This window comes from Zootermopsis nevadensis, unplaced genomic scaffold (assembly GCF_977971745.1).
Source record: "Zootermopsis nevadensis isolate Lab colony 2312 unplaced genomic scaffold, Znev_1.0 Znev_ptg000027l, whole genome shotgun sequence".
NCBI lineage: Eukaryota > Metazoa > Arthropoda > Insecta > Blattodea > Termopsidae > Zootermopsis > Zootermopsis nevadensis.
In genome coordinates, this window is record NW_028259159.1 from 4,089,613 (window position 1) to 4,105,827 (window position 16,215).

At 38.2% G+C, this 16,215-nt stretch overlaps 1 protein-coding gene across 2 annotated transcripts in view; it reads right to left on the reverse strand.

Moving 5' to 3' along the window:
* Nucleotides 1-15,835, reverse strand: part of LOC110832733 (neo-calmodulin) — a 27,858-nt gene extending 12,023 nt beyond the window's left edge. Inside the window, exon 1 of one of the 2 annotated variants that reach the window (XM_022070000.2) lies at nt 15,473-15,835. In XM_022070000.2, the coding sequence (XP_021925692.1) occupies nt 15,473-15,475 (3 nt within the window). In that variant the 5' untranslated portion in view covers nt 15,476-15,835. The remainder of the gene's footprint in view (nt 1-15,472) is intronic. The other variant, XM_022070001.2, reaches the window with a different exon arrangement.
* Between the last annotated feature and the right edge of the window lie 380 nt (nt 15,836-16,215).

Sequence of the window (16,215 nt, forward strand, 5' to 3'; positions counted from 1 at the left end):
TTTCAGAGGGCATACTGCCTCCGTCATCAGAGTATGAAGATTTCCGTCTTCTGGGTTGTTGCGCTGTGTAGTCTGGTCGATGTTTACCAACGTTTCAGAGGTCATACTGCCTCCGTCATCAGGGCGATGAGTATGAAGATTTCTGTCTTCTGGGTTGTTGCGCTGTGTAGTCTGGTCGATGTTAACCAGCGTTTCAGAGGGCATACTGCCTCCGTCATCAGGGCCCAGAAGACAGAAATCTTCATACTCACCGCTGTGAAAACCTCAAGTCTTACAATATTAGTAATATGTAGTGTTCATTTTATATAGAGGTTTTAAAGAATAAAAATATTTATTGTAGTCTTTTGAGTTGTACTGCAGTGTAATCTTGTAAATTTTACCGATCTTACTCTGAAATATTGGTAGCCGTGTATAATTACATACGGCTGCAAGACCCAGAATACCACAGACCACAATATTATTCATTAAGTATGATGTACGAAAAGCGTATCAAATTATGCTGCATCATACTAAACCAGTACCACACATAATACTTACCAATAAATAAATTTATAATTTATTATGTGTAAAATGTTCTCATTGTTCTTAAAGCAATGAGCACGACATTTTGATTAGGAAGTCTGAAGGGAAGAGACAACTCGGAAAACCTAATAAAATCAATCTTGTGGGGAAAAAACATTCGGGGGTGCGGTGCTGTGGACAGCGATCATATGGTTCAAGATAGGAATCAGTGGCGGACTTTTGTAAAACAATAAAGTAAATAATGAGATAATGGGCCGTAAATCTAAGTTGAAAACTCAAGGCTATATCCAGCAATTTAATGAACACTTTTTTTAAAGATGTGTCACTTTTGATGTGAGTGCGGACCTCAGTTGGGGTTACAGGCCTACCGCACACAAAGAGATTTTGTCGTCCTGTTACATCCCATCCCAGAGTCTGGGTCGTCCAAATCATGAATGAATATACGATAGCCGTTTGTTTTGCAAAGAGCAGAGATTCGCCCCCATTCCATGACAGAAACGACTTTTTTGCAACAAAACTGAGAAGCTCATAATTATAATTGCTCTACAAACGCGAACTTTTATATGAACCATGAAGAATTACTCTAGCCACGAGATATAACATATATCATGACTCCATATAGATTTGCATAAAATGAAATAAAATACTTTCGAGTGAAGTCGAAACCAGCATCAATTTACAGAGTGCTGACATCGACTGTCATTATATACAGTGTTTTAAACTCAAATGTCATAAATCATATTAATCTAAACTCGAGCATTTTTCATTAAATGAAATATTAATCCTATAAGCATGAATTTATGCCCGAAATGCTTTTAATTTTAAGTACCATATTTAACGACGTGTATCAACTTTACAATCCAGTTTTCCTTCTCAATTGTCACTTTAATGGGTACATGCTTGTAGATTCTAAAATTATCTACAAAAATGCGAACCATGAGAATATTTTTTCCGGTCGCGATCCGAACATGTTAATTCGTAAAAAAGTATATTGCATTGTTTTAAGAATTACTGAAGGTAATAGGCCTTAATTTGCGCCCCACATGGAAGATTCATCTATTACAAGGCAAAGGGAAAATGTAAACGTAATATCATGTCTGACGAAAACCACCAGTCAGTTTAGCAGGTCTCTGAATTGATACACTAACCCAGGGTCTCCCGTATGTGAAGCTGGAGTAGCTCTATTGCAACGTCCAGAGTGGTTCTGTAGGCCGATCTTAATTTGACTCAATGTGACCAATTTTACGATGGTCGTAAAACTGGTTATGATGTTACACATGTTTTAATTAAGTGCGGAGCCAAGTTGAAGAGGTACTATTGTACTCTTTATCGCAGGGAACTTGAACCACCTTCAAGCCGATTTAAATATTTGCACATTAACTTGCGCTGCATTAAACTGCTCTCATAATTCCCAGAAGCGTCAGCACCTCCAACCATCTTCACGTAGTTGATGGACTCTTTGAGTATTTCACGACTCTGACCTTTGCGAATAGAGCCAATTAGCCTCTTATTATTATCCGACATAACCAAAATACGAATGTATGTTAGATATTAGTAGAACCCTCCAATAAAAAAATTAATGAAAATTCGTTCTCGAGTTTACACTGGGACATACAGACAGATAATAGCTATTAGGCGCATTTTGTAGCTGTTATTGGATATGAGCCAAAATCTATCCACATTATTTTTTTTTACAAGTTAACATGATCGTTTCATCCACATCACTTATGAACTTAATGATGATACTTATCAAAATTATTATATTTGGTAAAGCAAGAGAGATCTGGACAGAAATATCTTCATTCCTTGAGCCACTCGAACGAAGTGTAGGCCTAAGTTGTTAGAAAATTCGGTCAGCTTTGATCGTCCACGCGGCAAGTCTAATGTGAATGAATGCATATATTCATAAAAACGTCCAGGTCATATGCATTATGGGCACATCCTCCCGTATGACCGCGAATTTATGATGTTCTTTCCGTCTGGAGTGTTTGTTTATTTTAGGGATAGATCAGTCTATGGTGACTGGATAAGAACACGAGTAGAGATTTCTGTTTAAGGCATAATGTTCATGTTCTCTCAGCCTTTGACTCATTAACACCGGAGCCGCTATCTCCGTGGATAAAGCTGCCGGGAGCGTGAAGCGACCGCCGCCTCCATGCATTATCGAAGTTAAGCATACATGGAGTTATACCTCCATTTCCCCTGTTCGTATTCTTGGCTCGGTGGTGATTAAATGTGGAATAAAGATTGTCCTATTTTCATTCGTCTTTATAGCGAGCTCGTAATCTTACGGAGTTGCATTTTAACACTCTTGAAACATACAACAGAATAACGTCTTAACACTTTGTAGGGCAGTACCACCTGTTACAGCGTTCAGCAACTTCTCTTCGCTCACATATCAAACTGGTTGATAATTTCAAATTTTTCTCAGACCAGTGCTTTCGTGTATTATTTAGATTAGCTTCGCTCTGTGAGGCGTTAAAGACAGCTCTTTATGGCATTATGCAAATTTATTGCGTTCTCATTAGATTCTGTCATATTCGGGAAAATGTAATTTTATTAATCCAATTGAAACTGTCTATCTGCGGTAACTCTAGGAAATTATATTACCATAAACAGTCGAAGATCTTGAATACTGCATATATATATATATATTTTCTGTTTTTAAAGTCTGTTCAAAATTTTCAGGGAAAAATGGGGCTAGTTTTTCCATGATAGACTTTCTATCCTGTTGGCCCAGGACAGGGTCCGGCGGAGAGCTTTGGTTAGTTCGGCGATGAACCTTCGTGTTCCGTAAGCCGTCTAGTTAGTTAGACGTTCTTTCCAGCCTGTGGAAACTACACCACTTTAACTGAAACCATTGCAATGTTCCTGTAATGCTTGGAATAATTACGAAACTGTTCACATTTGCCTTGTAAATGACACGAGATAATATTTAACTAGCCTTTGTTGCTACATTACGGCCTAGCATATAATCCATCAAATTCGTTTGTTCAGCAAATAATTGGTCTGCCTTACGGATCGCATTCTTGGGTTCATTAGCTTCAAGGTGATTGCATGTAACGTTGATCGTGTAGGAGGTCTAGAACAATTAGGGTAATGGTTGTCTATCAACTGTTGAAGTTTATAATTATGCTCAAGATGTTTCAGGACCTCAAAGACGTCAATTAATCAAGTACAGTATCTGTTTCTTCACTGTTTATTTTAAAGGTAACCCTTATCTGCCGTTATTGCATATTTATACGGCTATAATAGTCACTCAAAACACTTCTTATAATAAACCTTTATACGATAGTGGTAAATACCTGTGCCACTTGCTTTAATGTTCAATAACTCGAAAAGCTGTCTACGTGGTGTCTATGGGTTTCATTTGGCTCTCATAAAAAAAACAGTAAAACTTTTTTTTAAACATTATTAACAAAATTAACTTTGTACATGTTTTGGAAGCCGAAATCGTTACTACGTAGTACAGATGCCAATTAAACCGCTCTGACAATACGTAAATTAGAATTCACTGTAGAATTTCTAGGTATGACACCGTTTCGAAATAGTAAGTATTGCCAACGTTTTGGATGAATTTTCAATCTTCTTTGTGGTCGAAATATTCTGAGTATGGTACTGTGTCGAAATTTTATTAAAAAAAATTGGATACCACCTTCAGGGTTTAAGTTTCTCCGAAACGTCGGAGTATTATACAATTTCGACACTGCTGTACTTAGAATAATATACTGAATGTTAACTACTGTGAGAACCAAGTCTCACATAAAGAACATATACCGCATGAGGAAAATATTTAGATTTAGTGCAAGTGTCATGATACGTATCTAATCTTGTTATATTTTATGGTACTAAACAATGCATCTCCTGTTTATTTATAGATAAATGCTTGTCACTTGTTTGTTTTCAGGTGCATTTTTGGTTGTCTGTAACTTGAAATACGTCATCGCGTCAGCGTTCCTGTGTTACATCATTACGTCTGTCATGGGGAAGCTTCCTATTCAAGGGCAAGGTAAGAACTACATTTGTAAACATTTCTTTCCACCAATCAAGGCTTCAGCATGTTTACATTAATCTGTTGAGAATCCATCCGCCTTGTGATCTTTGTAGGTTTATAAATCTAGTATCAAAATTGCGGGTTCTCGTACTCGGACTCACTGCGCTTTTGGAGTCGATCAGCAAACTGGAGACGCGCGTTTGCTTTACAGCGTAACCGACGTAAAAAAAATCTTACGGCGGTGCAGATGTCGAAGTTGTTGTTGTTAATCTGGGCTGCAACGCCGTGCGGATTTGTGGGTTGATATGAAGACGGCATGTTTCTTCGAAACAATGGTATCAGCGGACAAGTCCACACGGCGTTGCATCCCAGAAGACCAACAGTGGGGTTTCCAAGATTCTGCACAACTAACATACTAAACTTGAAACGAAGTTTTCAGAACTTTTAAGATGTCAATAGAACTTTGCTATGACGTTTATATAGGCGCCTATGGAAACGATCATGAATAGTGAATGAGGAAAATTCAGATATCTGAATGGACAGACACTTAATAATATGACAACTTCAATTACCTAGCTTGCTAATTAATAACGGATTAACTAGATGGCTTTAAGATATGGAATTTCCCATAAGAAGATAACACAGTTATTCCTCCGTATAAGAAACTGTATTATGATGGAACTGGAAGGTCTATTTGACATCGTAAAATCTAATAACTGGATACTCTACTTTTAGTCAGTCCCATTTACATTTACGCATGCAGTTTCTTCGAATTAGCCCCCTCCCTCCCACGTTCCTGGTTCACAAGAAGTGTATTTGCATAAGGTTTCTTTTTTCCAGTAAAATCTTAATATGCATTTGATGTTCTCCTGGCAGCGAAAATGTCGTTTCTGGTCTTTTGGGGTGTGACCTCGTGAGGTCTTCTAGGCGGTTATTAACATTTCGGAGAAACGCGTCGCCCCCATATTTCCCCGTTCTAGTGTTTTCAATTCTTCCTCTTTGAGTGTGTGTGCAGAATTCATTTCTCGCCCCAGTCATCCGCAGTGCAACACTTAGCGCACCGAACCGGGCGGAAAGTGTTGTTGGCACACTTACGTCTTCTACGTGGCTCGTCAGGTTTTGGTAACTGAGGAAGACGCAGAGAAAAGATACAGTTCCGGGGATAAAGAGAGACAGGCGCCTTTAGAACGTACACGCAGAAACTTCGTAGAAGAGTGGTGGCTAACACGCTGTAGGCTGCAGGGCATACGGTATTGATTTATTCATCCTGAAACTATATCTGCCCGAGCGTCTCCATCTGAGCCCTTGTTCTCCTCTGCTCCACCCCCATCACAGTCCTCGTCCTGTTGGATTTTCCTTTTATTCTACATGGCCCAGGTGCGAATAAGGAAAATCATCCCAGTGGAAATAGGAATGAAAGAAAAAATTACAGTTCGATGGTTTTATCGGACGGTTCAGCCTATTTTTATTTTGTCGTTAAACGTCCTTCTTTCTTGTCGGTTTGCACAAGTCTCATCGATGGATCATCTCACCCGAAGCGAGAGATTGCCTGTTACTGGGGACGGATTTACAATGTTTACTTTGCTTTTATCTGGAACCACGTTACAAGCGTAAAATACAGATAATATCTACGTCATTTCACGCTACGAGTGATACCTAAAGCTCCGTTTTTACTTTGTCTAATAAGCAGGAAAATTGTGTGACTTCAGAAACTACGTGCCGAACGATGTTTTTCTTATAATTTATAACAAAAACATGGGAGGCTGTGACTCTTTTAGACATATTTCGTTTCTTAATACAATAAATATGTAATCAAATGAAATGTTAACATAATTTTAGTAAGTGAGAGACAATTTATTACGATAATATTGCTATAATTTTTATTTCTATAGCAAAGAGCAAATGGTCATTAGGTTCTATAGTCGTAATACACGGTCGTAGGCGTTTATGTGAAATAAAATGTAAAGCTGAAGATAGCGTATTCATTGCCATGTTTTGTGTTTTCGTTAACAGATAGTGCCACATACTACTCTGCATATATATATGAATTTTCATCATGCGTGTGGCAGAATTTTTTTTTAAACCTAAGTGCCTTCTTTTTATCTGTTTGAACATGATTTATTTGGCCAGCTGGATTAAACTGGCCTTCCACATAGTAGACCGATATATTTGTAAATGGGTACGAGAACTCTTTCACCATTTCCGTAAAGATTACCGACACTAAAATACAATCAGTTTTAATTCCACTATTTGACCTTATCACAAGTCAGCTTAAAATTTCACACAGTAATCTTCTACTCAGGCCTACAGAACAGTGGATTCCTTTCAGGTGTCACATGAGTTTTATTTTATTCTCCTACGTGCTATATGATTAATTGTTCCTTATTCATTCAACCCAACAAAGTTATGTTACATATTTGAATTAGATTTTACTGTGTACAGTGCTGTGCTATATGTACACGCTTCGACTTCACATTAGTCACAGAATACATAGGCCCTGTAGGGTACATAACAAGCATAATTTGCATACATACATGTTCACAAACAGGCGTAGTGGTTTTGAAATGACAGCTGCAATGTGACAGGAAGCAAGGCGAAAATAAACGAAGTCAATGAAGGAGACAGAATCAGTATCAAGAATGCGAGAAGAAGGAATCTGGTACAGAAAAAATATGTTTGTTTGAAAAATAAGTGACACGCTAGAAAAGAGAGAAATTCTGCAACATACAGACAAATTTCCACCATTACTCTTCTGTCTTGAGTGGATGAAGTTAACTGCCAGATCTAAGTAAATGAAGAGTGCCGGATAAAATGACACTAAAATAAATTGACTGCAGTCGTTTTTCAGTGTTTACAAAAATTGACGTAATGATTAATGCTCTGTAGTGAGAAAATATTTTATATAAACCTACATAAACCACTGTGGGGGCATGTGTCTCCAGTTGAAATACTTAGTGCTGTGTGCACTTATAAACTGCACTGATACGTGTACCACGGCTATGAGAAGTATGGGGGAATAGAGTTACAGCTCCATGCATTCGTAACGTCAGTGTAAGGTCTACTTACCTTCTTCACCGTTCGGGCAAAGGATGGGCCGCAGCGGTGGTCTGACGTGGTGGCGAAGATAAATACCCCTGTTAATTTTGATATTTGTTTGTGTCTTAGTTAAACTATGGTTAGTCATTGCGCATAATTAATCATTTTAAACAATTTTTGAAGTACAGAATATTTATCTGCTGGTACACCGGCATGCAGTCGCTTCAAAACAATGAAAATAATTTTCAAACCCTGATTTCATCTTTCACGCTCACTCAATGTATCTACCATTGATAAGTATTAAGTTCTCGGAGAATGAAGTTTGCTTTAAACCAAAACACACATTAGTAATAAAACTGTAAATAAAGACCTGCTGATAAATGAGTTACCTAGAATCAGGATTTCATTGCTTTCTCACTGCTCTTTCGTGGAGAGGAAAGGAAAACGAAAGTCTGGAAAGAAAAATATGCAGTCACTGTGTAATACTGAGACGACGAAAGAAATGAAAATACGTGACTTTAAGTTCATTTTTGTGGACGTAAATACTTAGTGGGTGTGCACGCGTCTTTGCCTGCAGGCTTTGAAGTTCGTGCGAGGCAGCTTTTGTGCAAACTACTTACACAAATGACTTATAGGCTGCTGTGGAAACTTGAATGCAGCAAGAACCAATCGCATTTTCAGTACGTAATACAAGAATAAAATACAGATATCCGAAGAGAGATCACAAAACTTAATTTCTTCTCTTTTTAGCTTCCCTCACTTTTCATTTAAAAGTACTTACTGCAAATTATTTTTATTTAATGTCAGAATGTCTGGAAAAGTAAACGTCAAGACAGTACGCTCATTAAACTAGAAAATGAATGGGGTGAGAAATTTACGATCGGTTGTAAGTGAAGACGCCTATGGTACGAGATGTTCGAAGATGAATGGCCTAAGATGGCACGCAATTGTAAGCCTGAAGTGCGGTGACGAAGAGAAAGTAAAAACAAAAAAGAGGATTTTGAGATCGATACAGGCAATAAATTTCATATTCCATGAAGAAAAGAACTCGTACGGATGTGTGAATATAAACAGATTTTATCCATTTCCTTTATTTTAAATCTAAAAATCCAGTTTAAGTTTGATATTTTTAGCATTTCACTTTGTTATATAACGAATATTATTGTAAATTAGTACATTTCTTGGCAAGTGGAACAGTTTACATCAGTATACAATAGTACAATGAGTTATGTTGGCAGAGCTGGACAAGGATAGCATACCAAGCAAATGTCGCCCATAGCAACTCGGAGATGTAATCAGGAATATGAATAGTTAACGTATGTTGAAGTGGATTCTACAAGTACGTCAGGATTTAGCGAATCGCGATTCTTCATGCATTGAATATTTTCCGTTCCATTGGGCTCTTGAACTCTGTCGCACTGTTGACAGTTCAGATTGGAAACTCCCCCCCCCCCCTCCAACTTCTCCTACCATTCTTCGCCGCCCCATTTTCAGTAGAAAAGTTATATTCTGGAGGAAATATCTGTAATTTGTAACAGGAAAGGAAATAAGAAATATGGTGGTGTACTGTGGTAGAACGAAGTTATTGGGTTCAAGGAAGTAATTATTTACCGTCTTTCCATATATATATATATATATATATATATATATATATATATACACAACTTTGTTCATCTGTGGTTTTTGTTCCTTGATCTGCTTCTTCTTCTTTTTTTCGTGTCTTCTTGGGTCAGAAAACATCGGCGATTGCCTGTGCTGACCTCGAAATCATTTTTCAATTTCTCTTTGGTCTTCCTTTCTGCTCTGTACTTTTATAATTCCAACCTGTCTTTGGCCAACAAGTCTTCGCTCCTTCTATCTTCGTGGTCATTCCATCTCTAGCTGTCTGCAGCGATCTTTCAAGTTTGTCGCACGTGTCGGTGATTCTTTTTTGTCAGATCGTACACGGTTATGGCCTATTTCAACATACCATTCCAAGGTAAAACACGGGATAGCCTGTATCATTCGAGGTACGAACCAGGTAACTCCTGAATACAAGTTTGAAGCATAAAAATGCAGAGCTTGTATTAACTGTGCCACGGAAACAAAGTGGCTGGGAATGGTTTAGGTTATATTCAACCACAGTACATTAGCTGCTGATACCAAATCATGGCATCGAATGAGAAATGATAAATGTGTATCGGAACTGTGCGGGTGGAAACTCTGCTCTGTAGTCCTGAGAAGGATGGGGGGGATGTAAAGATTTCAGATTCGCAGATTTTGAATGATAGTGCCATTAATATCACGCTGATGCCAGATCAATTTGATGAACGGAAAATAATGGCATTTAGTATATTAATTTAATGAAGGGAAGAACACAGATTGAGGGTGACTGAGAAACGAAGTTCCGAGGAGATAATTTAGACGCGAAAGAGGGAGAAAGTGACAGGGAATTATAAGACAATTCCTTGATTTTTACATGCAATATAATGCTAGTAGGGTCATTAGAAGTCCTATGATCTGTAACTAACCAGTGCCACAGGCAGACAGGGGGCATACTGAGCCAAAAATGTAGTTTTCTTAGAATAAAAACAGCTTTTAACTGATAGGATTAACAAAATTTAGTAATTTGATTATTGCACAATGTACACAATTTGGACCTACAGTACAGCCTTTGAATGTAGTTTGCTGATAAATCTGACAGGTTACATCTTGTTCTAATGAGAGTATTACTGGCGCGGCTTAATCAGTTCTATCAGAAGTAATCTGTGAAGATGCGGGTGGTTTCACACAACCGTGATAAATCCACAGGTCGCCAATGGGGTTACCTTTCAGACGATCAGACCTTTGGAAACTGTCTTCACTCGAGCTGAGTTACTAATTTGTGTCTGTGATGAGCGCGAAATTACGTTACTTCCCTGTGTGCAGGAATCTGCGACTGTGGAGAAAATTGAACTCCTATAAGGAATATTGCGTTTACTTTGTGCATGAAGTTAAAATATATATGAGCCCGATCTTTAGACATCTCAACCAAGAACACGTTACGGGAATATTATTTCTTTCCATCTGAGACATGTTTTTTGTTTGAATGAATTTTGAGTATTTAGGAAAAGAGGGATACACTAGAAGAAAAATCAAAATATTACTCATAACGTTACAGAACTTGGCAGGAAACAAATATCTTAATTTATGGCCATTATGGGGTATGATGGACACTTTCCTAGACACCTGGTAACGTTTAATTATAAATCACGTTTCTGTATTTGTACCTTTACATAAAACTTTCATGTAGGCCTACGTTTATAACTTGATACAATTTGATATTTCGTCTCCCAAGCATAAGATAACATTACTTGCTGAGGTACAAGAGATAAGCGCACCTACACTCGGGTATGATTATGAAGTGTGTGTCACTTTGAGAACGGAGTGCGGAATATAGGCTTAAAAAGATGCGGTTTCATTTGACAGATACGGAAAAAAAACAAAATTTCCCAACAACTTACTTTGTAGACCACTAACACAAAATTCTGAGTTCTGAATAGTTTTGTTGACTAAACGTGCGGACAGACGGATAAACAGTCATGGTGCATACAACACATAAAACTAAGGAACCATAATGTTTTCTTACTTCTGTGGTTTTATAATTCAAAGGATTATTTCCTACGGCTTTTATAAACTGAGAAAATGATGTTTCGTATATTGACAAGGCTGACAACGCGTGCTTCTCTCTTTTATAAGACATTCTCCCATAATTTCCCCCCTAATACACAGAAATGGGTGAATTAAGGTGCTAAGAAGGGACGGGGAGTGTGATTACATCGATTCAAAAACATGGTAAAAATTAATTGAATTGCCTCGCTCACACATTTCCTGTATTTGGCACATCCAGCATATCTATTGCATGTACTACCATTTTGACATCATCTAGTGTGTTTTGTTAATCATGGGCTTCTTCGATAAATTAATTTGTGAGACGCTCTGCGTGTTGCGTTCCGTGGCAAGGTCCTGACGTCTGCGCCAGTTCTCACCGGGCCTTGCCTCATCCGATATGTCTCAAAAGACACTGCTTTTGCAGTACCATGGTTATACTGAGGAGAATCAAGTATATCGCGCTGAGTAACATGGACTCACAGAATGCTAATTTTATTTATCATAGAAACAACTGCTCTTCTGTCTCGTCACAACGGACGGCTCAGACAATGAACACAAAAGAACAAATGGAGTTCTCTCGAGCAGCCCCTGAGTGTTTTATTTCCCTGTTATGTGATTAAACGTGGCTTTACAATGGGTTCTGAACTATATTAACTGCACGACCGGGCCCGATGTTCGGGTGTTTCTTTTCTCCATCAAATCCGGCTGATTTTCGTCTGGCGAAATTCGACTGCTACAAGCCTTAAAACAAAGGCTGCTGTAGTACTTTGTTGAGTCCAAACAAGACAATGCTACGTTTCGTGTCGTTTGTAACATACAACCAGCAACCTGTGAATAATGTGTATGTGTGTGCAAGGCTCTGTATTCATAGGCTTATATTTGCTCGTTTTGCATTTGTGCGTAATTTAAATACATGTAATACGTCGTGAAGGCGTTTGGGGAGTGGAGGCAAAGCGCCACGTGTTCTCAGTCTAGGCTGAGTTTAGACTAGTTGCTTTTGTATCTTCTAAGGAGAATCATGCTGTACCTATTGATTGTGAGGCTTGGTGGACGTGTTGTCGAGGAAATAAATAATTGCCCTATCGAGGATCGAACCCAATATTCCAGTCCTTTGTAATTCAGTACTGGCCTTGCTGTCTCGGTCCACCCGTGCTATAAAATGTTGACCGTGTAGAAATGCATGTCATCTGTGTACAGTCTAAATATGTATGCATGAATATATTATGTATTTATATAATGTGAGGCATGTGTATGTAAGTCAATGTCTTCTATTTCTGTGAACGTGCATGTAGGTCCGTATTATCAGTCTGTATTGGGACTACAGCTAACCGTATCTCAGAGCCCAGGCTTGTTTCGGCTTACGAGACAAAATACGACACAAATAATTAGATTATTCTACAGGTGATTTAACGGTGACGGAAATTAGTAGACATTAATTACAGGTATTAAATATCACACAGTGTTGTCGTGGCACTAATTTATTTAAATTACTTTTGCCTCTCTGTGACGTTTATACCCTGCGTAGAATTACTTTTATGACCTACAATGAAATGTACTGACACAGCTCTTCCAATTAAATTACCGAAGTTAGAACGTTAAGTAGTTCGGTCGTAAAGTAACTTACTCTGTGTATGATGTTTTGGGTTTTGCTTAAATGCTGGTACGACGTGAATTAGTTATCGATTGCTATTTAACGATAATGTAACAGCGAAGGCGACTGGTTGGAGTCAAATAGCGTGATTATAATGGTGAATGGGCAAGAGATTTGCGGAGAAGAGTTCGTGACCCGGTTCTAGGACTTACCTCAGCATTCGACTGGAAATTCTGAAGGAAAATGGCACAGTCGAGACAGGATATCCAGCCCGTGGGATCGATCCAACGGTCTTCCGAATGCATTGTCGAGGAACTTGCCCACTCTGCATGTTCCTGCATTTGTGAGATACTGAAACGTAGCTGGAAGTATTCTCCTGTCACTGATTTAACTAGTCTGAGACTTGCCGTAAAGTATGCAGAGATACGAGTGAGTTTCATATACCATCTACAGCAATTTCTCAAACGTTCGTCTCATCAGAGAAATTCCGAAGTAGGTCTAAAAACTATCTACCCATCTTCATGGAGTAAAATAGTTGAGATAAATTGATAGTATCTCAGCTGATCAAGAAATTATTCGTCTTTTACGGAATCCCTACGGTTCATTATCTTATAAACAACAGCCCGCCACTGGACCCTATCCTGAGCCAAATGAATCCAGTCTTCACCCATTTTAAGATTCATTTTAATATCATTCTCATATTTACGACTCAGTATACCCCCAGGTCTTCCGATCAACATATTGTATACATCTCTCATCTCATGCATGCTGCACGTCCACAAATTCCAGGAAGCTGGAAACAGTCGTTGTGACGGATCTGTAAGACATTTTATATCTTCGTATGGATAAATGTAGATGAAGACTTCTTCTGAAGCTTTTTAGTAACCTCATGTTCCAAGGATACACATGCTACCGTTCGAAATGTAATAGCTATGTACAATGCAAAGCTGCAAAATTAGATTAGCAAGAGGTCTTGTCCACACATACTGTTACGCCGCACATGGCAGGCAACTTATCATTCACACAAGTTATGGTGGTCGGCTAAGTATCTGAGTACACATGACTGCCTCAGATGAAGAAAAGAGTTATCCGTACAACTGTGAATAATTTGCGACCTTATTATAAACGATGTCTCACTTTCCATTAGTTGCATATTCTTTATGTGAAAGCTCGGTACGGAATAACCAACATTTCTTCTGTGGGGCACTCTTAGAAAATTAACGAGCACACATTCAGTATTAATAACATACATATGCAAGTAACACTATAATCAGCTTCATAATCACGTGCACGATGACTACGTCCGGGTTTAATTGATAAAAATATTTCAACAAATTAGGAAATACACGCATAGTTTAATTAACAGTTCTCCAAAATTTGAACTTTGACGTTCGTGAATGGCACCAGTGATGTCCGATTTTTCTGATGTGTTGGGGGGGGGGGGTTAATTACGTCTTTACGGACGATTGTTTAACGTGGTTCCGCGGCCGACTGGCAATCCCCCTGTACGGAATCACTGCCGTTAATTGCGCATGTAATGTCTATTATTGTTGTCCGTTCGAAATCAAAATTGAGGTGTATAGACACATTTTTAATAAAAATAACCGACATCAAATGTAATGACAATTCGTTAAGCCGTTCTCGAGCTGCTACATACGAACAGACAGACAAGGCAAAGTTAACAGGCGCATTTTTTAAAAAAATTGGTGCGAAACGCCTAAATGGGTTTGTCTTGTAGAAGTATTAACTAACAATCAGAGGCTGTGTGATCTTGAAATCGCCACTGCCACGGCATTAGTAATGTTCTTGCCCTATAGGGTGCCTAGAGCCTAGAGCCTAGAGCCTAGAAAGGCGACTGCAGGAGCGTCACGGAAATAGGTCCTATTCCTATTAGAGAAAGTGCAGAGACTTAATGCTCTCTAAAATACTAGTCGACGTTTCTTTTCATTTTTATTGGTAAATGCCGTACACATCGTGCACACTCAGAATATAAGCCATGTATTCCAAATATGTAAATAATTTGTTTACTCGGTTACGGACAATAACGTTACTAAAAACCATTTTTTATAAACAATAATATTGTGAGATTTCAAGATGAAAAATAAACATGCCGAAATGGTTTACAACGACTTAGCAATTACGAAACATGCATCACACAAATAATCAACTCATTCCATGCTAATATTATTTTAATAAGTCTTCTTTACTTTTCATAATCTTGCAGTAACTTATAATTTCCACATATAGCACAACTAAACTGACATGCAACAGTAACTGTTGGAAATATAATAAAAGTAAATTAGATCGTGTTTTTGACGAAATATATCGTTTGTAGCACGGAAATGGTTAGACAAGTATAATAAATTTTAGAAACAAACAAATAAAATAGTTAGATATATACACATTTAGAAATCCGAGAACGTGACATGATGCAAGGGGCATTATGAAAGATAAGCGAACAGCTTACAAATTGTCAGTGATAGAATATTTAATTCTATGATTTAATTTCAGAACTGGCTTCTGTTCCTTCTTGATAAAATAACAGTAAAATTATCATTTGCTTGGCAGAAATCAATATCGTGTGTTAAAATTTTGAGGTTTGAAACATTGAATCTCTCTTGTGGAAACTACATTTTACAAAAAGTTAGAAAGCATTGGCAGTGAAGAAATGTTAATTTGTCATGTTTTCAGCTACTTACCATGAGTTCCTTTAGTTGATTCACCAAAGGCGAAGTGGAGAAAAAGTTTCCAACAACCGAAAAGATTTTCCCTTCCAACGTGGTGATTCTTTTGAAGAAAAGTAAATACAATTTTGCCCCGTCGTGTCGATTGAACGATATAACCGAGAATTTGATTAAAGATTGACGTAATTTGTGAGAGACAAAAATAATTGATTTTGTTGGACAAGAGTGCGAAACTGTGTGTGCTGTTCGCTGAACACTCCTTTAAATCTGAAGTATTGGGGGAGTAACAGTGATCGAGCAAGAATACCGAACGCTATGGAGCGCAGAGGGAAACTGTTCCTGAGTCCAGAGCAACACCTAGAGCGGCGATGCATCCGCCCTCACATGACGGAAACCACAACTACCACCCACACCACTCTGCGCCCGTCAGTCATGTAACAGTACACCCACGCTTTTAAAAAATAATATTGTTAAGGAACAGCCGAGTCCTTGCCCTGAATTACGCGAAAAACAGAATTGCAGAATGCCCCGACTTCGTGGAATCGATCACATGAAGAAAAAAGACAGAACTTGTCACAATTACGTCATGTCTACGTGAAAGAAAGAGAGGAACTTTATCTGGTGGTCCGTTCCCTTTCCGTGGGACTGGGTTTGATTCTTTCCTACGCATGTACAATTACCTTTTGATCAGTTCTCATACCCACAACGTTGGATTCTTAGATGAAATTTAAGCGAATATCGTGCAGAAAAGCTGAGAA